Here is a 22,969-nt window from a genome sequence, read left to right as displayed (position 1 = left end):
TACTTTCTATAATTGGCTTAACCTTTGTCCAATTAAGTAGAAAAAAATCAAATAACATATGTAGACAAATACAAACAAATATGTGTGTTTTCCTAGTCTTGCCTGTAGGCCCTAACTATTTCTAGAAGTCAGTCACTTTCAAAACATTTGTTGGCAATTGCTGAACTTTTACTGATTGCCTAAAAATCATTGACTTGTACTCTTAAAACAAGTGAACATTTACTGTATATAAATTACACTTACCTGGAACTGCCAAAACATTTGACCAAACAATCAGGTATTTTTGCCAGAACAAAAAAAGTGATACTTTACTTTTGATAATAATGGAATATGTAATGTTGGCGTTGTAAGAAACAAGCTCTCTGGGGTTGTGGTGGATGTCTTTGCCAGCAGGCGGAGGAGGACTAGGAACTTTCCATCCTGCCCTGCTGCCGCCCCTTTCTCATTTTAGCTTTGCCTGCTGAAAGGAGGACCGTCTTGATGTGGGTCAATATATGAAATCCTCAACAGGGCCAATTGTGGTTCTCCCAAGCTCATTTGCTTCTTTATACTTATATGTGCTTGCCTGCATTAACACTGTTACTTGGCTCATTTTGACATTTGTATACAGGGCTGTTTTTGTTTTTGTTTTTTTCTGGATAAGAATCAGAATATGTAGTCTCTGCAGTGTATGGATAAAAGGACACATTTCATTCAAACAGTAGCTCTTGGTTAAAAACTTGAGATTTTTATTTCAACAAGCCGCTTACTCTCTTACTCATAAATGAGTATATAGTTGATTCTTTCTCTTTTTTATTTTTTATAGTGCTTTGACTTGAACCCAGTACCTTATTCATGCGCGATAGGAGTCTGTTTCTCTATTTAAAGAAAGATGAGTGACGTGGCTCAGCCTGATAACTGTAATTTCTTAGTTATAATATAATATGAGATTATAAGCCATAGCTACTTCTATGTGTTTTGTGATTATTTTGGTGAAATTAAGTAATGTAGTTTATTTCTATATGTAATTGAAAGAAACACAAATCAAACTTTGCATTTTGCCTGCTTCTGTATGGTGCTTAGAACGGAACTGTAGAGACCCCGCTGCTCCGGCACACACCCAAGGACAGTTCCAGAGGAGCTGAAGCCAGAAAGTCCCCAAGTTCACGTCCAGTTCTGACACAAATCACTTTACAAGTCAAACAAACTGCCTAACTCCTTTATGCCTCAGAGTTCTCATCTGTAGGAGAAAATTAATAACCAGCATTACCTGGGAGGGTTATTTTAAAGTAATGTATAACAAATCAGTTTGTAAGCCATTAAGCTCCACAGAAATGTAAACTACTAACTCGAGTGATGAGAGTTCTTTGAACATACCGTGGATGTCTCCATTTGCCACAGAAATGCTTGGCTTGATGTTTGTGTCCTCACCCGTTTCAATAGGGTATTTAGTGATCATAAGTAACTTTGTTTTTTTTTCTTCCTGTAGAGCATATCATGTCCCAAGTGGGAAAATACTAGCTGTAAAGGTAAGTACTGGACTCATTTTATGAAATTCTTTTTTTTTTTTTCTTTTCATTTTATGAAATTCTTGATGTTCTCCTTTGCCCTGTTAGCTTGAGTCACAGGTTTTGTCACAGAATAGGTGAAACGGTTTAAGGCGCAGCTGGTAGGGAAAAGAGGCTGTGGCCCTCTTATATTCAGGCACACGACTTACGTATGATAAGCTCTGTACGTTGTAGTTATTCTCATCAGTAGTTCTTCTCATCAAGAAGACTTCCACCAGCCACAGAAGCTTGAGTATCGCTGTGGTCCTGGTCATGCAGCTCAAACCTTAAAAGAATCACATTCTTTTGCCACAGCCTGTAAAATGCTGTGTCCTGTTGAAACTGTGTCCACAGTGTACCCATATGACACTTTCTACTTTCGTAAGATGCATGTGGCCTTGGATCAACCTTATATCACCTCCTACCTAGCCTTTAGAGATAACTCCTTCTCTGTACTTTCTTTTTTTTTTTTTTTTTTTTTTTTGTTCCTCGAATGCCTTCAGGGCACTTTTGGCCAGCTGGAGAGGTGTGAGGTTCGAACTCCAGCAACCTGAGTCTGACAGCTTTGTGGAAGCAGCCACTTAAAGGCCTGAGCTAGGGCCAGGCCCCCTTCTCTGTACTTTCAATCTTTTTCTTCTCCCATGAACCTTTTACTTTGCCAGAGTTAAGAAGTCAGATCACATATCTGACTGTAACTGTCTTGTTCCACCCTGTCCTCACCTATGCATGTCAAAATGCTTAAGACATCGGCCTTGCTTCTACATTGCACATAATTTGGAGTGGTTCTGGCAGTTCCCTGTGAGTCCTTGCCTTTGTTCCCACCCTATTGATATCCATGCCCCCTCTCTGCCATGCTCCCAAGCTTCCAGCACTGCTGACAACTTTGGATTTACTCTCTGTTCCTGGCTGTTGGTACTAGGTCTTTCCATCATTTTAAATCTCAGGTTTCTAGGCTAGCCAAATAGCTCAGCTGATTAAAGTGTCTGCAAGCAGGCGCAGGGGCCTGGGGTTCGATCCCCAGGCCTGCTGTGTCAGCCCCGCCTCCAGAGTGTGCTGAGACAGCAAATGAGACTGGGTGTGGTGGCGCACGCCTGTAATCCCAGCTCTTGGGAGGCTGTAAACAGGCAGATCACTACGAGTCTGATCTAGTAGTGAGACCCTGAACACCCTGTAGACTGTTTACTAAAAATAAAAAAATAGCCTTAGGTTTCCTTCACAGACTGTTTTGAATTACACCTCAGACTGAACCCTTTGCAGCCTTAAGCCTGACTCCACCAAAACCTACTGTCAACACCAAGTTCTTACTAACAAATGAGTTAGGCCCTCTGAAAAATGGGCCCTCGCTGCCTTAACAGGCACATGCTCTGCTTTACCAGTCTATTACATTCCATCATGTCCTTATCTCTAGGCCTTTAATAATAAAACTTTTATTAAGGGGTGACTACTGTATGCCAAATATTACAACTAGTAACTTTAATCCTTAAAACTACAAAGTGATTCTACCTATTTTAGACTTGAAGAAACTGAGATTCAGCCCAATTGTCCATTGTGGAAGACCACCTGGGAGACTGTCCTTGAAAGAGGAGCAGTTGTCTCTGTTGACTGTGCCTGACCCTGTATCCATGTGCTGACATGTACAGAGCTGGCTAGGACTTTTCTGTATCCCTTCATTTGGGTTTAAGCAATGCATATCAGTCTTGCTGAGGTGGTGGTCTTGAAGATGACAAGTGTGTTTCCCTGGAACCCCCACCCACTTCTCCCTAGTTTGACCCAGGTGAAGATAGGATGAAGAGCCAATGCCCCATGCTGTTGGCTGGGATTGAGTCTTGAGATAGAGGCTATGACTTCCTGGGGCTTGAAAGATTACACATCAGAGCTGAAGTACTGACCCCAAAACATTAGATGCTATCTCAATTGTGTGATGTAGGTTACTCTGCAGATCTCTCTCTCTGCATGTTGCATAGGCTTTTTTGGACCTCCCACCTAGCCCAGCTCACAGCACTCACCTACTTCCCACTATTCTCACAGTCACCCATCTTCAAGCCACTCCTTTCTTCACAATTGAATAAAACCTGGGTGAGGCTCTGGACTGAGGCCTTTTTCTGGATAGCTGTCATCATGGCTAGACTTAGGACCCCTTGTCTCCCCATAACTACAAATATGCCTTAGTGTCTTTAATCTTGCCCTGTGTTGCTCTCGTTGTGGTTGATTAAAATCAACTTGACGAGAGTCTAGTAATTTATCCATGGGATTACAAAGATAAACTTCCTAGACTGAGATGAGGACCAGGAAGGGCTTTCTGTAGTCCATGATAACAGACTTGCAAGAGGAAAGATTAGGAGTTAACATGAAGTCCACAAACTCTAAGACTCACATTTTCTGTCAGACTGTGCTGCCTTTATGCAACTTCCTACCACTGTTCATTCCTTAGTTTTTCCACTTGTCCCTTTCAAGATCCATCTCTAAGATACCTTCATAGCTGTCCATAGTGAGAAATAGGCCCTTTTCCCCTAGCACTTGTATAGTTTATCTTTCTGTGTCTTTTATTAAGGAAACTTATTAAAGAATGAGAGCAAGGTTGAGTGTGGTAGCGCACCCCTGTAATCCCAGCACTCAAGAGGCTACAGCAGGAGGATCACTGTTTAAGGCCAGCCTAAACTTCATGGTGAAACCCTGTCTCAGGAAGACACACACACAAGAAGGAGAGCAATTGAGTTATGATTGGTTAGACCTTTTATTAAGCTTAAACTGAAATGAGGCTCAGATCTTCTGGTCATCAGTGCATCTTAGTTCTTTTTCCATATTACACTGAGTAGGGCACCTAGAATGTGTTGCATGGCATCATCAGGTTTAGTTCTAGTAACTTACATAGCTTGTGGTAAGGAGGTACAGCAGAGCTCCCTGTTGGGATGTTTTCTTTGGCACTTCATGCGAACTAAGTCCATGGAATTGCAGAATCAGAATAGGCCTTAGGATCATCTGTTGTAACCCCTATGTTTTATGGAAAAGGAAGCTGAAGACCAGAGACTGCCCAAGGGAGGCCCTGGAAGGTCCAACTCTGCCCCAGGTTTCCATTGAGTCCACCAGGTGCAACCTTCAGGGGCCACGTTGGCACTGGTCTGTCCTTCCCGTGCCTCCTGAGCTGCCCTGTCATTGCAAGAACGCCACTGACTTGAGCATTATTTTCCTTTCGGTTCGTTCATTTGTTCCTTTGATGCCAAACTCTTAGATTGTTGCTGATGATGTATTTAAAGATACTGAAACCTAGGTTATTTATTCCAAGAGAGAGGAGCACTGCTGTAAATCATCATCCAGAAAAACCTGTCAGTGTTTGGCCTTACTAAATGTTTTATAATTTCATACATTTGAATTGTACTTAACATAGGCTGCTATTAAAATTCTGTGCACTATTAGATCTGCCAAGGGACAACCAGCTGTTTCTGTAAAGATTGAAGGCAGTTTTTAAAAGAACATGCTTTACAAAATAAGAGACTTTCAGTAAAGGAAAGTAGTTGAGCTTTACAAATATAGTCTACATGGGGCTGGTGAGATGGCTCAGTGGTCTAAAGCACCTACTTAGAACAAGCTAAGCTAAACAAAGCACAGGGACCGCGGTTCAATCCCCCAGCACCACATGCCAGCCAGCCCCGCCCCCTGGTGGGCTGAGCTGGCCACACACACACACACACACACACACACACACACACACAAATTAAAAAATAAAAAAAAATGTAAAAAAAAAAAAACAAATATAGTCTACAGGAGCCCCCTGGCCACTAAGATGGGCTTTAGAGCAAGAACTGTGTTGTGGCCCCTAGACTGTGCAAGCCATTTAGTGGGTGTTCAAGCTGAGTCACCTAAAGAGCTATTTAAGAGCAGATACGATTATTGTGGTTAAACATTTTGTTTAGCCCTGTTGCTTGATAGCCAAGACAAAACACACAGGGTTTGTTGACTGGTCATCATCTAGGGAACATTTCTTAGAATAGGTAAAATTTCTTCAAAACAGGTAGTTGTTCATTAATTCTTAGAACTCTGTTAGTTTCCAAATATTTAGAGGCTTTCCAGACATCGTCTTGTTACTGATTTCTAATGTAATTTCATTGTAGCTAAAGAGCATACTTGTTATAATTGGAATTTAAAATATGTTGAGGCCCATTCTGTGACTCAAAATGTGATCTATCTTGGAAAATGTTCCCTGGGTCTGTGAAAAGAATGTGCAATCCAAGGACCAGAGAGGATGCTGAGTAGGTGTCAGTGAGGGCAAGCTAGCTGGTAATGGTAACCAGATTGTCTGTGTCTTTACTGATATTTTTTGTATGTGTTCTGTCCATTATTGAAAGAGGTGCTCTGAAACTTTCAACAAGGATTGTAGCTTTGTCTGTTTTTTCCATCCAGTTTATAATTTTTTTTACTTAATGTGTGTTGCAAATGTACTAGCAGGTGTGTAGAGGCCCTGGTGGGAACCTGGAGCACACGTGCTGCAGCAGGCTGCTTCTTATCATTGAAAAGCTCTGAAAAGTTCTCCCTCACTTGTACAGGGTTTTTATGTTTTCTTGGTCAATTGGCCTTTTTGTCATTATGAAATATGTCCTTATGAAGTGACCATCTTTGTCCACTGCCATGTCCTTTGCCTTGAACTACATTGTCTGATATCACTATAGCTATTCCAGCTATATTTTGACTAGTGTTGGCTTTTACTGACAGTGTATTATATCTTTGTCTTTGAAGTGAATTTGTCATCGCCAGCATACTTCGGTCTTACTTAGTAATCTAGTCTGATGATTTTTGCTGTTTAATTGGAGAATTGGGACCATTTACGTTTCATGTAATCACTGATGTGATTGGATTCAGATCTTCATTTTGCTTTGTTTTGAATATGTTCTTTCTGTCCACCTCCTGCCCTGTCCCTGTTTTTAGTGTATGCTGTAGACTTTACAGTCTACCTGTTTAAGTTATCGTGCTCTTCCTATTAATTATCCTCTGCCACCCCTGTGTATAATCTGAGAACCTTACCTTTTCTTGTTTCCCCTCACCCTGGCCTTTGTGTTTTTTATATCCATTTTACCTCTGTGTCATAACCCCCAAAAGGCACTGTCACTACTTTTATTTTAGGTATTTATCTTTCAAAGACATTTGAAAGAAAGAAAACTATGTGATTGACCCACATATTTACCAGTTCTAATGCTCTTTGTTTTCATCCCACCTGCTACTCCTTTCCTTATGTGCGAGAGACTTCCTTTCTTTTACATTTTTTTTTGCACTTCAAATCTCTTGGTAATGAGTTTTTTCAGCCTTGCTATGTTGGAAAAATTGTATCTCACTTCCATTTTTGGAAAGTACTTTTATTTTCACTAGATAAAGAATCCTAGGTTCACTGCTCTTTTAGATTTTGAAAGTTTCGCCCTGTTCATTTTTTCCAGCTGGAAGCTTACCGTTTTAAATTTTTGTTTCTATGTAGATTAGTACTGGCCTCTTTGGCTACTTTTAATTAAATTTTTCTTTTATCATTGGTCCTTAGCAATTTGATTACAATAAGCTTTTTAGAATTTTTTGTGATTCTTATATTTGAGGTCTGTTGAGATTGTTAGAGTTGTGGGTTTTTAGTTTTCATCAAGTTTGGAAAAATGTGACCACTATTTCTCTGAGTATCAATTCTCTACCTTTTGGAACTTTTTTTTTTTTTTTTTTTTTTTTTTTTTCCAGTACCGGGGATTGAACTCAGGACCTTGCACTTGCCAGGCAAGTGCTTATTCTACTGAGCTATCTCCCCGCCCCTACCTTTTGGAACTTTCTGTTTTTATTAGCTCTTTTGAAGTTATCCCCAGTAAATTATGCAGTGTTGTGTGTTCTAGTAGTTTTTTTTCTATGGTTCATTTTGGATAGTTTCTTTTCCTGTCTTCAAGTTCATTGATCTTTTTTGCTTCATTGTCTAACGTACTGTTACTCTTATCCATTGTATTTTTCATTTTAGACATTGTCTTTTTTTTATCTCTACAACATTTTTTTTTTTTTTTCTATATGAAGGATTGACTTAGGACCTTGTGCTTGCCAGGCAGGCACTTATGCTGCTGAGCTATCTCCCTGGCCCCCACCTCTACAACTTTGAATAGGCTTTTAAAAAAAGATCTGTGTCTCTACTTACATGCTTAATCTTTCCTCTGCAGTTTTGGGTGTATGCAGTATGGTTACAGTAACTGAACCAGTGGCAGTTTCAACTGATTTATATCATTTTTTTGTTATTTCTGGACCCATTTTGACCAATCTAGTTTCTCCTCATTTTGAGTTGTATTTTCTTTTCTAATATCTTAGGAATTTTTATTGTCAGTCACATAGCATAGATACTAGATATCTTTGCATTCCTTTGAATATTCTGGAGCTTTGTTTTAGGATACTATTAAGTGACTTCGAAGTAATTTGATCCTCTTAAGACTTGCTTGTAAGCTTTATCAGACAGGACCCAGGGATTCATATGGAGCTCACTTTGACCATTCAACTGTGGCCGTTCTCTTCTGGAGAGTTTTCTCAGCATCTTGGGAATTACCACATTCTTCCACTGTGGTTGATGGGAACTCAAACTCCACCTGCCCATTGTGGGTCTAGAGAGTGTTTCCTCTGGTCCTCTGACCTCGGGTAATTTTCTTAGGATATTGACATCCATGTGCTGCTCAGTCTCCAGCAGCCCCTGTGCTAATCCCGATAGCTGCCGCAGTCTGCCCAGGCTTTGGATTCTGCCCTCACCCAAAGGAGAGGCTGCGCTCACCTGGGTTCTCTGCCCTGCCTGCCCTGCCCTGCCCTGGAAGCGCTCTCCTGTCTGTCATAAGCTAGGCAGCCATAGGGCCCTTCTCCTCTGCCTTCAGTCTCTTGAGCTGCTCTGGCTCATGTCCAGTGTCTGGGAGCCTGGTGATTTTGTGTGTTCTGTGGGGCTCCTTTCCTGTCATTAGAGTGCCTTCACCCTTATCTCCAAGGGCTTGTTTTTGTTGGCCAGCTTTTGAACTCCTCTTTCAGTACATAGAAATTCCACTTATTGCTAATTTATACTATATCAAATGCTTTATATACATTTTCCTTATTTAATACAACAACCTTTTGTTACCAAGATTGTTATTAACAGATCCCCAATAAGAGATAACTGTTACTGATCCCTATTAAACCAAAGTCATAGGAGAGTTAAATAATTTGCCCAAGGCCCCACAGTAGTGGGACTAGAATTAGATCAAAGTGATCTCCATCCAAGTGCACTTTGCCCCGTGCCTTTGTTGATCACCACCCTCAGATATGTCTCCCAGAGCATAATTCTGGTTGTATTTCTTCAAGTCTTCAAATGCTCCATGTTACACTGCCGCTGCCACTACCACTGCCACCATCAGATAAATCTCTAGGCCAGTGAACTCAAGATCCTGCGTGGTCTGCCAGACGACTCTTACAGCATTGTCCCCCATGTGCAGATCTTTCATTTGAACTTGTTGCCTCTCTGCACCTCAGTTCTGTCTCACTTCAATGCTTTGAGTCACATAGCCCAGGTAATTAGGACACCTTTGGCCTTGTCGTCAGCTGTCTCAGTCTTGGCGCCCGTCTGCAATCTGCACTTCCTTGAATATATCTGGATGAATACAGTCCTGTATGGTGTATCTGTCTACCACTCACCTTTCTGAGTTCTCTATGTACACCTTAAAGGTGTTACCACATCCTGATTTGCATTTTGCCATTAGTAGACACATAATTTCCCTTCTTACATTGAGATCTCTTTATAAGCAGGGAACAGATCTTATTTTCTTCCTTGAGCTTTACATATAGGTCCTCTTACAGAGCACCACACCTAACGAGTGTTTAGCACATAATTTGTTGATTGACTGGCCGAATGAATGTATTTTTTGTTCATTTGTTCTTTTGTTCATTCATCTTCTGAAGTAGCATCTTGAAAGCAGGCTCAGCTCGCAAACAAAATATCCCATTGTGTTTCTGGCATGGGCCATTGCTCTCATCCAGAGTATTTCTCCTCTGTCTATCTCCCTGTCTCCCTCCCTCTCCTTCTTCCTCTCTCCCCTTCTGTCCTGACCCTCCCCTGACTTTCATGTGACTTCAAGCATGTCACTTGAACCTCTCAGTGACCCCAGCTGTGAAACTGGCTGCCTAGTGTCACAGAAGGATTGTAGGGAGCAGCAAATCGCAGTCCTTGTCCACACGGAATCACCTGCAGGCTCGATGGCTCTGTAGGATGAGGAGGGGAATCTGATTTCCCAGCCAAGTGGGCAGTGGGACCCGCACTTCGGATGGCTTTGGAAACAATTAGATGAGAGTCCTTCACAATCAGTTACTTTTCTATTCCTACTCAGAATCTCTGCGATTTTTATGAATTTTTAAGTGTTCTTGGTTTTTAAACTGAAAAATGTATTGTACTATTCACCTTTTTTACACTTAAGTAGTGAGGAAGTATCATTTCAAATATTCTAAAAAGAAACTGAGATTTGGAAAAAAATAAAAGTACCTTGAATTTTGATTTTCTATCATAGAATTTAGAAAATGCCCTCCCTCAAAGAGAGTATTTTGGAAATGATACTAATCACATTTACAAGATAACTGTTTGATAGTGACCTGTGTAACTCTTGAAATGTGTTTCTAAGTAGCTGTTTGTTTGCGTGTTTGTTTGGTGTAGGTAGGCAAGACAATTGCAAGTAAGTAGAGCAGAAAACAAATTTAAAAAACTGTTAGCTATCATGCAGACAGAACCTTTTTATACCATTAATGTATTCTATAAAATCTTTCAAATAGTAATGCTTGGAGGATTTAATAGATTTCCCAGTATTGTTTGTTTTCTAACTGGGAAAAATCCATCTAAAAAGAAATTTCTTATAGCATGTGCTGATTATCATTCTTGGACTGCTTAGGGGTTTCTGCTCCTTTTAAACTAGCATTTAAATGGACCATTTGATTAATCATTTGTATACTGACTGTAATCCTCCCAAATTTCCTTTCTGAGTTGTACATACTGTAAAAGACAATTATGTCACCACAGATTAAATAAGTGAATTAAAGCAGAATAGCAGCTTAATTTGACCTGTGATTTTGCTCTCCTTCCCTTTAGTGGCGCGTGTGCCACTCCAGCAAATAAATGAAGTCACCCATGACAGCTTGTGATGAATTGCCGTATTTATACTGTATATTTTAATAGCCTCACACTAATTTAAATTGAGCACAGAGTAAATTATAATTCCGTCACTTGACTGCTTGTATTTAACTTGACAACTCATCCTTATTTGTCCTGGAGGTGTAGCGGAGAACAGGGGAAGCGCACTCAGGTATTTCAGCTTCTCACTTAACCCTTTCTCCAGGAAATACTTTATATTCAAATTCTTGCCAATTTAAAGTGTTTAGTGCTTCCTGAGGAGAAAATAAACAGAACTCAGGCAGTCCATACTGTCCTGTACTTGGACAAGAAAATGAGCCTTTGCTATGCTTTTCTCTATTGCCTTCAAAGAAAGAATTGGTCTTATTTATTTTTAGCAGCTTTTAAAGCTCACTCACAAGAATGCCCAGGGGAAGGGGAATTAACCTTCCACCCAGAGTGCCAGGTCTCCCAGAAAATAGAGCATTTGATTAGTTACTTTGAGATAGATTTTACTTTCTCTCTCAAGTTCCCAGAAATTATTTTATTCACTTTGTCATCATTATGGAGTCTTCAATTTTCTGGACTACAGCAAATACCAAGAATGATGGGGACCAATTAGAGTACAATGTCTTAGCTCCACAAACAGCATTGCTTGGAACAGTATTCCTTGCTCCACTTTGGATTAGTGGGGTACTTTTGTTATGGTGTTTATGCCTTTTGTTTTAAATGTAGTTGTACAAATTAAACAATTTCTACAATTTCCTTTGTGTCTAGCAAGAGCTCATGGTTGTGAGGAACATTTTAATTAAATTCCACATCACATAATGGGCACTACGGTGAGTCAAACATTATGCTGGGTGCAGGGGACATAGAAGCACAGTATGTGAAGCGTCAGTCCATACCCTTCAGGGGCTTGCTCTGAAGCCTCCAGCCTGTAGTTTTCAGGTAGTGAGGGACCAGTTCTTAGGAGAAATATAAAGGGTAGGTGCTGAGCTGGATTCTGATAGCATGCTTTGGGATCGACTGCTTGGAAGTGGAAAGGCTTTCAGGCTGGGTCAAGCTGGTCAAATAGGTTTTAGCCCACAATGCGTGTGTCAACCAGGAGGCCTCACCTGGGCTCACGTGAGCAGGGGTGTGGGGTGGTGAGAGTTAGAATAAAGAGTTGAGCTGGAGTGTCTTAAAGGGCATGCTAGAGCTTTTGATGTATTCTAGGCTGTGGCAACCCAATTAAGACAATGCTGTGGTCTCAGTAGTTTTGGATTAATTCCAAGGTGTGGGCTAACCGTGTGGAATCTTGTCATTTCTAGGTTGGTTGCCCAGAGATCCATTAGGTCTTAGTAATCTCGTTTCTTAGCACAGCATAAGTGGCATTTTTGAAACCTTAAATAAATGATTCTTAACATTATTATTAGTTAGAAAGTCCTTGGAGGAGCTTTTATTTAGATTATACTAAGATCTGGGGCCCGACCCATTGTTCTGGAACAAGATTTTGCACTCGGGATATTTTAAATTGCTATTGATAACTAATTGTAAGGTCAGAGTTGAGAAGCACTACTTTCACATCAATAATAAGTATTTATTTTAGTAGAGTTTTTTTAGGGTAGAAGATTCCTAGTATTTGACATGGTGGTATTTTATGGCATAGAATTAAAAGACCATTAGATGAATTTATTTTGTTGTGAAGTTTTATACAGGAACAAAATGTAAGTGAATATAGTTGGCAAATGACTATTGATCGAGAGAGGTGTTTAAATGTTTCTTGGCAGTTCTGTATTACACTTACAAGCTAGTTTAGTGAGAGCTTTTATAAATAACCCTAAAGCAAACTCTTGATAGAAATTGGTGCTGCCTCTATTTTTTTAAACTTCCCTTCCCTCAAATGGATGTCAGTACTAAAAATGTATGTTTTCAAATTGTCCTTTTCTTTCCCTGCTCTGTCAGCAGTATACAATTCCTGATTTATGTTTTTTCTCTAGTATTCTTTATTTGTAATACAGAATGTAAATCAGTATCGTGTAGTGTACAGTTATGCCACACTTGTAATCTTGAATGTTGTTTTTACCTAGAAATGTGTAGTCAGAAACTCTGCCACAACTCTTAAAAATTGTCTTCCATTTGTTTTATTTCTTGTGTCTTTTTAAGTAAAAAACAATTTCCCTTGAGTTGGTTCCACTGAAGTGCTTAGTAAATTTTGAACAGTTGATCCACTTAAAAAAAAGCGGGTGCTTGAAATAAGCTAAAATCTATCCTGTGTAAATTTGTAAATTGTTTACATTTCTATGTTACAAGCCCAGCTCAGTAGCTGATATTCTAAGGAAAACCATTAAGCATCCAGAAGTTGAGTCAGAGAGGGACCCAGCCCTGCCACACAGCGGGTCTCTGAAAACAAACCTTGGTGACTTCTTCCTGAAATGAGGACGTTAGGTGAAATGAGGTGCCTTCAAGCTACAAATGTCTGTAACAATATTAGCAAAGAAATACTACCCACTCGGGAGAAAATAAAAAGTGACATATTTTAAAAACTCTTACCTCTTGCATAACTAAAAGCCCCATTTTAATGTTATCATCCTAGCTGCTTCTTACCTAGTGTCTAAATAATGACTATTCTCTTTTAATGGCTCGGGGGTCATTCGTACCTTCCCCTTCTGAAAATAACCAATATGGTTAAAATAGAGGGCATAAATTAAGAGTGTTATAACTTAACCGACTTTTAAAGCCATTAATGCTGACCTGTGTGGCCTGGGTTTTTCCTGGATCCCATCAATCACCTCTGTACCGCCTCCCCCTCGTGAAGACCCAGGCAGATGCGGAAGGCGTTTGTAGTACTGGGGGATGGTGAATGAAACAGCACTTCTTGGTCATTACATTTCATAATGATTATAACTGTATTTCATGTGAAAATGGATAAATGTTTTAGTGTTAATGTTTTCCTGTATTTAGGTCATACTATTAGATATTACACTGGAACTTCAGAAGCAAATTATGTCTGAATTGGAGATTCTTTACAAGGTAATTTTTTTTCCTGGTCATTTTTTTAACTTGTAAAACATGCTTTTGGCATGGATTTGCAGGTTTCTAACTAAATTTTTTCTTATTTTTTATTACAGTGTGATTCATCATATATCATAGGGTTTTATGGGGCATTTTTCGTAGAAAACAGAATTTCCATATGTACAGAATTCATGGATGGTGAGTGTTTCATTTTGACAGTATTTTTTAAATGATTTTGGAGGAGTTTGCTTTTAAACCTGGATTTGATATCAAATAGAATAAAATGATTAAAATATACTAGTAATTGCTTTCTTTATATTCTAAAATCCTCTTGGTGTTAGGGGTTCCTGGTGTTAAATATTTATAGCATGGCTGTAATTTCAAGAATGTAACTTCATTTACTTTTATTGAAAATTTAAGTAGAACAGATTAAACGCTAGTCTAATCGGTGGTTTGATATTTGATTCGTCTATACAATCTGTCTTTACTTGCAAAACAGATGTTCTGTTCTTTTAGTGTTTTAATAGCCAACACAGATTTTCTTTTAAAGAAATCTATTAACCCAATGTCCTGTGTCTTTTGGAAAGAAATCAGTTCTTAATTGCTAGATAAGAAATTGTTTTTCAACGCAGCTGTTTACCCAAGTCGTGTTTTGTTTTATTTGGACTTTAGTTCTTCTCGTTTATTTCTATTTTGGTACTTCTTTCTTGGACTGACTGTTGTGGCAGAAGAAAGTTCCTGCGTATCCTGTAAGTGAAACGGCCATCGCCACTGTTTGCACACTTGAAAGCTAAGCGGCCTTTCAACTTTACGCGCTCAGTCAGTTTCTCCGTGTCTGACCCATTGATACTTCACATTTATGCACATACACATGCGTGCAGGCAGCTCTTCATGGGCTTTCTCAGTATCCTACTAAAGCAGTCAGTTCATGCTCTGTCAGACTTTTAATGACTCAACACTGACACCTGTACTAAAGGCCAGATGTGGTGGTGCTTGCCTATAATTCCAGCACTTGGGAGGCTGAGGCAGGAGGATCGTTGCAAGTTCAAGACCAGCCTTAGCTACAAAGTGAGCTCAAGGCCAGCCCAAACTGCATAGTGAGACCCTGTTTCAAAAAAGAAAAAGGGGGAGGGGGGAAAATATATATGTATTTGATTTGTCTATACCATCTGTCTTGACTTGTAAAACATGTTCTGTACTTTTAATATTACATATATAGAGAGAGTATAATGTATTCAAAATTACTTTTAGTAGATGTCAAGAATTTAAAATCTTTATATAAATTGTATGTCAATTATGGAGATAGTCTAGAAACAGCAGATTCATAGAGACAAAACAGGTTAACTCTTTGAGACTTTCATCATTCTTTGAAGTCTTCAACTTTTCAATTATATTAAAATGTTTTTATTAAGATGCAATTCAAATACTATAAAACTCACTCTTTTAACACGTGCAATTTAGTGGTCTTTAGTGTATTCTAAGGTTGTACAGCCATCATCACTATCTAATTTTGACACATTTGTTTCGATTCCCTGAAAGAAAATTCCTACCCATTGTAAGTCCCCTGTTAGTCCGCTTCCCTTGAGCCCCTGGAAGCCATTGATGTTCTTTCTCCCTCTTGTGTTTACCTGTTCTGGACATGTCACATGTATAGAATCCTCCAGTATGTGTGAGGCCTCTGTGTCTGGCTTCTTGCACTTAGTGTAGTCTTTTGAAGGATCATGCATTCCGTTTTACCACTGAATAATATCCATTGCATAGCTGTATGATGTTTTGCTTAGTCTGTCAGTAATTGATGGTCATTTAGGATATTTTCACTTCGTGCCCAGTCATGAATAATACTACTACATGCATTTATATACAAGTTGTGTGAACATATGTTATATGTTTTGGGTTTATATCTACGAGTAGAACTGCTAGGTCATATGATAACTGTCTAACTTTTTGAGGATCTGTCAAACTGTTCTGTTCCATTGTATACCATTCTATATTCCTGCTAGCATTGTATGAGGATTCTGTTTTCTGCCTGTGTTTGTCAATGATGTGCCTTTTCTGCTTTCTTAAAAAGCAGTACCTCATTTGGGTTTGGTTTAGATTTCACTGAGAACTAACGATGTTGGCCATCTTTTCATGTTCCTACTGACCATTTGTATATCATCCTTTGGGAAGTGTTTGCTCACATTTTCTTTTGTTTCCCTCCCCCCACTACCACCCCAGTATGGTGGCTTGGACCCAGGGTCTTCAAGAGCTGTATCTGCAGCCTCTTTCTTAAAAATTTACTTTGACAGAGAGTCGTGCTGTTGTTCGTGCTGGGCATGAACCTGCAGTCCTCCCACTGCGGCTTCTGTAGCTTGTGCCACTGTGCTCAGCTTCTTTGTCTGGTATTTTTTAATGGGTTGTTGGTGTTGTTATTATTAGCTTATAAAAGCTCTTCATTTGTTCCAGATACTGGGCTCTTATTAGGCAAAGGATGTGCAAGTTTGTTTTCATTCTATGAACTTTTTCATTTTCTTAAGAGTGTGCTTTGAAGTACTAAAGTTTTAAAATGTGGTAAAATCCAATTTATCTACACTTTTTGGTTGCTTATGCTTTAGGTGTCATATATAAGAAACTTAACTGATTGAGTATCACAAAAATTTATACCTGTTTTCTTCTAACAATTTTATAATTTTAGATTTTATTTTATTTTTTTATTTTTTAGCAAAGGGTCTACACGGTGTTCAGGGTCTCAGTATTAGATCAGACTTGTAGTGGTCTGTGTACTTAGAGCCTCGCAAGAGCTGGGATTACAGGCATGTACCACCACACCCAGTCTCTTAGCTTTTATTTTTAAGTCATTCATCCATTTTGAGTTAATTTTCTAGGTGGTATAAGATAGGTGTCCAAGTTCATTCCTCTATACATGTATATCCACCTGTCCTCACACCATTTCTTAAAAAGATTATTTTCACTTTTGAAGTTTTGTAGCACCCTTGTTAAAAATTAGTTGACCATAAAATGTATGTCTGTACTCTCATCTTATTCCATTGATCTATTTGTCTATCTTTGTGGCATATTTGTTCTTTTTTTTTTTTTCTTTTTGGTGGAACTGGGGATTGAACTCAGGCCCTTGAGCTTGCCAGGCAAGTGCTTATTCTACTGAGCCATCTTCCCAGCCCCTCTTTATGGCAATACCACACTGTGTACTTGACTATTCTAAAGTATCATTTTATAGTAAGTTTTGAAATTGAGAAGTGTGAGTGCTATAGCTTTTTTGGCCATTTCTAGGTGTCTTGCATTTCTGTGTGACCTGACCTGTCCTGTCCTGTCCCATCTCATCCCGTCCTGTCCTGTCCCTTCCCTTTCTTTCCTTTTCTTATGAATTAGAATCAGTTTGTCAAGATCTCCAGAAAAACTTCCTGGGATTTTGATAGGAATTTTGCTGAATTTGTGGATCAATTTGGGAAATATTACTGCTTTTTAACAATATTAAGTCTTTGAGCTGGGCGTGGTGGCATCTGGGTATAATGCCAGCATTCTGGATCCTTCTGAGGCAGAAGGATCACAAGTTCATACCCTGACTGAGTGATCTGGTGACATAGAGAGATTTTTGTCTCTAACAAAAAAGTTAAAAAGGTCTGATGATGGACCTCAGTATGTAGGCCCTGGGTTTAATCCTCAACCAAAATATATATGTATGCATACATTACATATTTTATACATATGCATATACTATATGTACACATAGATATTCTGTTTTACCTTTGAGATTTTTAAGTGATGTTTTATAGTTTACAGTGTACATGTTTTATCTTATCAAATTTATTCTTAAATTTGCTCATTTGTTTATTGTGGTTCTAGATTACACTGAATAGCACTCAGCCCTTTATTTTTTAATTTTTATTTTTGAGTCAGTTTCATTAAGTTGCCAGCTTGCCCAGGATGGGTTCGCACTTGTGATCCCCCTACCTTGGCCTCCCAGAGTGCTGGAGTTGCAGGTGTGTGCAACTACACCCAGCCGATTCACTAAGTATTTTTTTAAATGATACTGGAAATTGAACTCTTTTCTTCATTTCATTTGTGGATTATTCACTGCTATAGTATATATTCCTGGATTCAGTTGTGTGTGTGTGTGTGTGTGTGTGTGTGTGTGCTGGGATCTAGCCCAGGCTCTTTTGTGTGCTGAGCACCTGGTCTGCAGTTATTGAGAATCTGGCATTCATGTTTATATTGGTCTGGTTTTGCATGTCATTGTTTTCTATATCAGGATAATATTGCATCTAGGTTACCAAATTTGTTGGTGTGCAGTTGTTCCTACTATTCCCTTATAACACTTTCTGGAAAATTGGTAGTCATGTTCTCACTTTTATTCCATATTTTAGCAAGTTGAAGAAACTTGAATCTTTTTTCTTCTTGGCCAGAATAGCTCAAGAAATGCTGCTTTAGCTGAATTCTTGCAGTTTTGTTATATTGTGTTTCTGATTTCTCAGAAGACATTCCTAGTGATTTCCTTTTGACTTGTTTTTATTTAGAACTGTGTCATGTAATTTTCACATATTTGTAAATTTTTCAAATTCTCATCTATTGTTAATTTCTCATATTCCATTGTGGTTGAAAAACACTTTGCATGACTGCAATCAGTTTAAATTTATTAAGACTTTCATTTTTGAAAGCTGGATAGTGAAGTCTCTAAATAACATTTTTAAGTCACTGCTTTCTTTTTATGTTTATGCTTTCCATATTTTGGCTCTATTAATTAGTAACATATTAAGATTATCATTGTTACAACTTCATGATGGATTGACCCTTTTATCATTTAAAGTCTTTCTTTTGCGTTAGTGATATCTGAGTAAAAACTTATTTCTGATATTAATATAGTCACTGCAACTCCCTGTTAATTTTTTTGCATGTGTTATATGTCTTATTTCTGTCACTTACATATAATTTCTTTAATCTTTTGCATCTGAGTCTATTCTGCCAGTAACTTATTTAATCAGAGTACTTAAATCATTTTCACTTGATATAATTACTAACAAGGTAAATTTTCTATCTGATATTTTACTATATCTTATGTCTTATGTTCCTGTATCCCTCTATTATTACCTTATTTTATGTTAAGTATTTTCTAATGCACTGTTGAAATTGCCCTATGGTCCCTGTAATCCCAGTACTTGGGAGGCTGGTTGAAGCAAGAGGATCACCATGAGTTTGCAGTCAGCCTGGACTACATAAAGTTCAACACCAGCCTGGACTAAGAGCAAAATCCCATCTCAAAGCACATAAATATATATATTTTTCATTTATTGATAAAATAAAAGTTCACATGTGTTCTCCCTACCAAATTCCTGCTACAGTTTTTAAGTTATATTCTTAGGGATTATAATTAACATCTTACCCTATAATAGTTTAGTTCAGATCAGTACCAACTTCATTTAATTGTATACATACTCTTCAACTTTTAATAAGGTTATGTTCCAGTAAGTTCATGTTAAATCAAAAATATCCTAAAATTCTTTACATGGACTTAACTTGCTTCACAGAATAGCTCAGCAGCCCAGTATACTGCGGAGTTATCGGTTGTTTACCCACATGATCTCATGGCAGGTTAGAAGCTGCAGCTCTCTGCTTTGCCCAGTTTTAATCTGACATTCCTTCAGTCTAAGTTTATTTTGTCTCTTTTAGGATGGGTTGGCCAGTGATTGATTTCTTTTAGCTTTTCTTTATCTGGGAATGTCTTAATTTATCTTAATATCTTAATTTCTCCTTCATATATTTTATAGGATAATTTTGCTGAGGGTAGAATTCTTGGCTTTTTTCTTTCAGCTACAGTAGTACCTTGGTTCATGAACTTAATTTGTTCTACAGTTTTGGAAAAGATGGCCATGTTTGTGTTTATGTGGAAAAGTTGACCACGGTTGTGTTTGTCACTAAGTGCAGAATTTGAAAGCAAAAACATTTGCCTAGTGATTCAGGTTATGTACCAAATTGTTTGAAAATAAAAACATTCATGAACCAAGGTACCACTCTACTTGGAGATATTGTTTTAGTGCCTCTGATCTCCATGGTTTCTAGTGAATAATCACTTGTTGATCTTTTTGAAGTATGTTGTAATTGACATGTTTCATTTGCTCCTTTTAAGATTCTTTTTTGTCTCAGGTAGGAAGAGTTTCATAATGGTGTCTGTAGATACGAACTTAAGTCTATCCTATGTGGATTTTAGAGCTTTTAGGATGTGTAAATTAATGTTTTTCATCACATTTGGGGACTTTTTTCATCATTATCACTTCAGATGTTTTTTCTGTCCCTTTTCTCCTCTCTTTCAGGTCTCCCATTATACCTATTTTGGAATGTTCGATAATGTACCACCAGTCTGAGAATGTGTTCTCTTGTCTTTATTCTCTTTATCTTTTCTTCCTCACACTGGATAATCTCAGCTAATGTGCTGTCACAGCCTTTAAGTTTTTATTCTACCTTCTCAAACATCCTGTTAAACCTCTTGTGAATTTTTTGAGTTATTTCACTTTTCACCTGTAGAATTCTGTTTGATCATATATGATTTTTATTTATTGATAGCTTTTATTTTGGGGAAACATCAGCCTTATGTTTTACTTTACACATGATTTCTTCTATTTGGTTTTAATACTTGGAGGCTATTACTCAGATTTTTGTTCATATACAGAAAAATATACAACAAAGATAAATATCTATGTGCCACCCTCCAACCGTCATTTTTTTCTTCCCTCCTCATATAGTGATCAGACTTTTAACTTCCTCCTCAACCATAATATTATTTCTTTTGTGTAGATTTGCATTATCTACTTTGCTTTTACTTTGTAATATGATACATTGTGTCAGCTTGAGAAGTAAAAAGCTTAACTAAATTGGCTCAGCAGTTATATGCCCTAGGGTGTGGGGGCCCTCCCTAGGATGTGGAGGGCCTGCTCTAGAGTGGCTCAGCGAAAAAAGGATATAACACATGGCTGACGCTGACAAAGGATCTACAGTCTGAGGTACAGGATCTTAGGATAAATCCCGAAGGGATTTCACTGACCTTATCAGACCCAAAAGCTACAACTCTTGTTGCATAGGTCCTGCTTTATCTTGGTCTTAACCATCCAGCAGAAAAGTATAAAAATGAAGTATAAGGAGTAAAGCCATGGTGCTATGTTGAGCTGTAGGGGACTCAGGTCAACAATTTCTGACATTGCCAGTGAAGCGGAAGACCCAATACTATTATGGGCTACTGGACTCTTTTAGAATATTTTGCTGAGTTAACACACCTATAATATTCAAATAAAGGAACTAAACAAGAAAAAGGGATACAGATAAATGTCCATTCTGTATCTATGTATTCAAAATGGTTAGGATAGATATATAGTTACATTCTCTTAATGAATAGAGGGCTTTGTTCTAATAGTGTTTGTAAATAGGATATCATGTCCGCATCTTGTACAACAAACAACCACTAGGAAGTCAGAATGCAATGTGTTAATTATTGGAACTCTCCTACCAATTTGATTTAAAACTGTTTCATTTCTGTTTGTTTCTCAATAAAATTATGGGGAAAAAAAGATATAAAATGGAACTGAGGAAGCTTGTTGCATGCACTACCTCAGAGAAGCTCCAGTCTTCACAATCAGCATGGAAGGAAGGGAGAGAGGCTTGCTAGAGGCCATAGCTGCTGCCTCTCTCCCTTTGTTCTTCGCTGTTTTCTGCAGCCAGGGACAGCCACTCTGCCATGTGCTCCTCTGCCAACTATGGACTGAAACCTCCACAAACTGTGAGCTAAATAAACCTTTCCTTCTTTAGTTTTGGATGTCGGGTATTTTGTCTCAGCAATAAGTGAAAAGTAACTGACACAAATGTATTTCTACATCCTTATTGAACTTACCTTCTAGAAGTCTGAAACTAATAAGAAATGTACACTGTCTGGCAAGTGCAAGGTCTCAAGTTCGATCTCCGGTACCAGAAATTTTTTTTTAAAAAAGGAATTTGGGCAGGGGAGATAGCTTAGCAGTCTAAACGCCTGCTGGGCAAGTGAAGGACCAGGGTTTCATCCCCTGTACCTCATGCCATGCCGGCCCTGGCACCCCGGGCATACCATGCTGGTCCCAAAACCAGATGTGGGGGTAGATGCCTATAATCCTAAGACTGGGGAGGCCGAGACAGGAGGATCACTGAGTCTGAGCTGAGTAGTGAGACCCTGTACCAAATAAATAAGAAATACATACTGTGCTCTCAAGGATGGAAAAGTCTAGTTAAAACATGAAGCAGGCTAGACAGTGACTCAGAGCAGGTGCAGCATAGGATGCTCAGGAGTGACTTCTGCACAAGTGGCATTGTAGCAGAGACCTTGATGTCAGTGAGTTAGTTCAGCGAAGACCATGCAGAAGACCTTTGAGCCAGAAGGAGTATCAGGAATAATTACTCCAAAGTAGAAGCAGGTCTGATATAATCAGAGCCCAACTGTCTGACTAAAGTGTCATGATTAGTGATGATTAGACTGCAGGCTGGACAGAAGGCCAGAGGAGTAGACAGAAGCGTGACTGTGGGATTCTCAGGCCATGGCAAAGAGGTTGTGTTGCTCATGAATTTCTTATGAGTCCACTTACAAGTTTTAGGTACAGAAGAGTGATGTAGTATACTTTCTCATTTATCAAAACTAATCTCTTCTGAAACACCTAGAGTAGATTTTATTGTATATACATGCATTTAGATTGACCTTAAGGATAAATTGTTTTTTTTTTAAAGGATAAATTGTTTAAAAACACTTGTGTTATAAAGAGAAGGTTCTTTATATTTTCAGCTACAGAAACTATAATAACTAAAAAAGAAAAAAGAAACTATGATAACTTATCTATTGACATTTTTGTTTATGGCACCTAATTTCAGTGTTTGGACATTAGTAGTAATCACGTTCGTTTTAAGGCAGATGCTAAAACTAGCAAGTGAGAAGTGTTGCTTCTGGTTTATTTACTCCCATGCATTTCCCTGGGTGCAAGGCTCTACATATTTTAGCCTCTGTGTTAGGATAAGCACAGAAAATTTGGCCTACACATGTGAAGGTGGTGGCCCTAATCTATTATCAGATGTGTAGAGTTGTCCAGCAGTGAGCCTTGGTTTTTGCCAATCTACTAACAGCTTTTATTCTTGGCTTCCCCAGTGGATAGTGGCATGCAGTATAATGACTAGTCATAGATGGCATGTGGCCAGGAGACAGGAGAGCCTGGCCACAGAGACTGAACCAGTAAATCTTGAGTCATGAACATAAAGTTCAAACCCTGGGAACCACACACGAATGAGTTTTGAAAAGCTTGGAACACCAGCATCTCATAACTCTCTGTCATTGTGTCATACAGTAATG

The 22,969-nt window shown here is 38.5% G+C and overlaps 1 protein-coding gene across 3 annotated transcripts in view; it reads left to right on the top strand.

Moving 5' to 3' along the window:
• Map2k5 (mitogen-activated protein kinase kinase 5) overlaps positions 1 to 22,969 on the top strand; it is a 278,062-nt gene that overhangs the window by 91,053 nt on the left and 164,040 nt on the right. For all 3 annotated transcript variants that reach the window (XM_023712674.1, XM_004628792.2, XM_004628790.2), the window contains exons 9-11: positions 1,469 to 1,508; positions 13,576 to 13,644; positions 13,743 to 13,824. In XM_023712674.1, coding sequence (XP_023568442.1) covers positions 1,469 to 1,508; positions 13,576 to 13,644; positions 13,743 to 13,824 — 191 coding nt within the window. The remainder of the gene's footprint in view (positions 1 to 1,468; positions 1,509 to 13,575; positions 13,645 to 13,742; positions 13,825 to 22,969) is intronic.

Source organism: Octodon degus, unplaced genomic scaffold (genome assembly GCF_000260255.1).
Source record: "Octodon degus isolate 3935 unplaced genomic scaffold, OctDeg1.0 scaffold00026, whole genome shotgun sequence".
Taxonomy (NCBI): domain Eukaryota; kingdom Metazoa; phylum Chordata; class Mammalia; order Rodentia; family Octodontidae; genus Octodon; species Octodon degus.
This window is presented reverse-complemented; position numbering and strand designations above follow the sequence as displayed.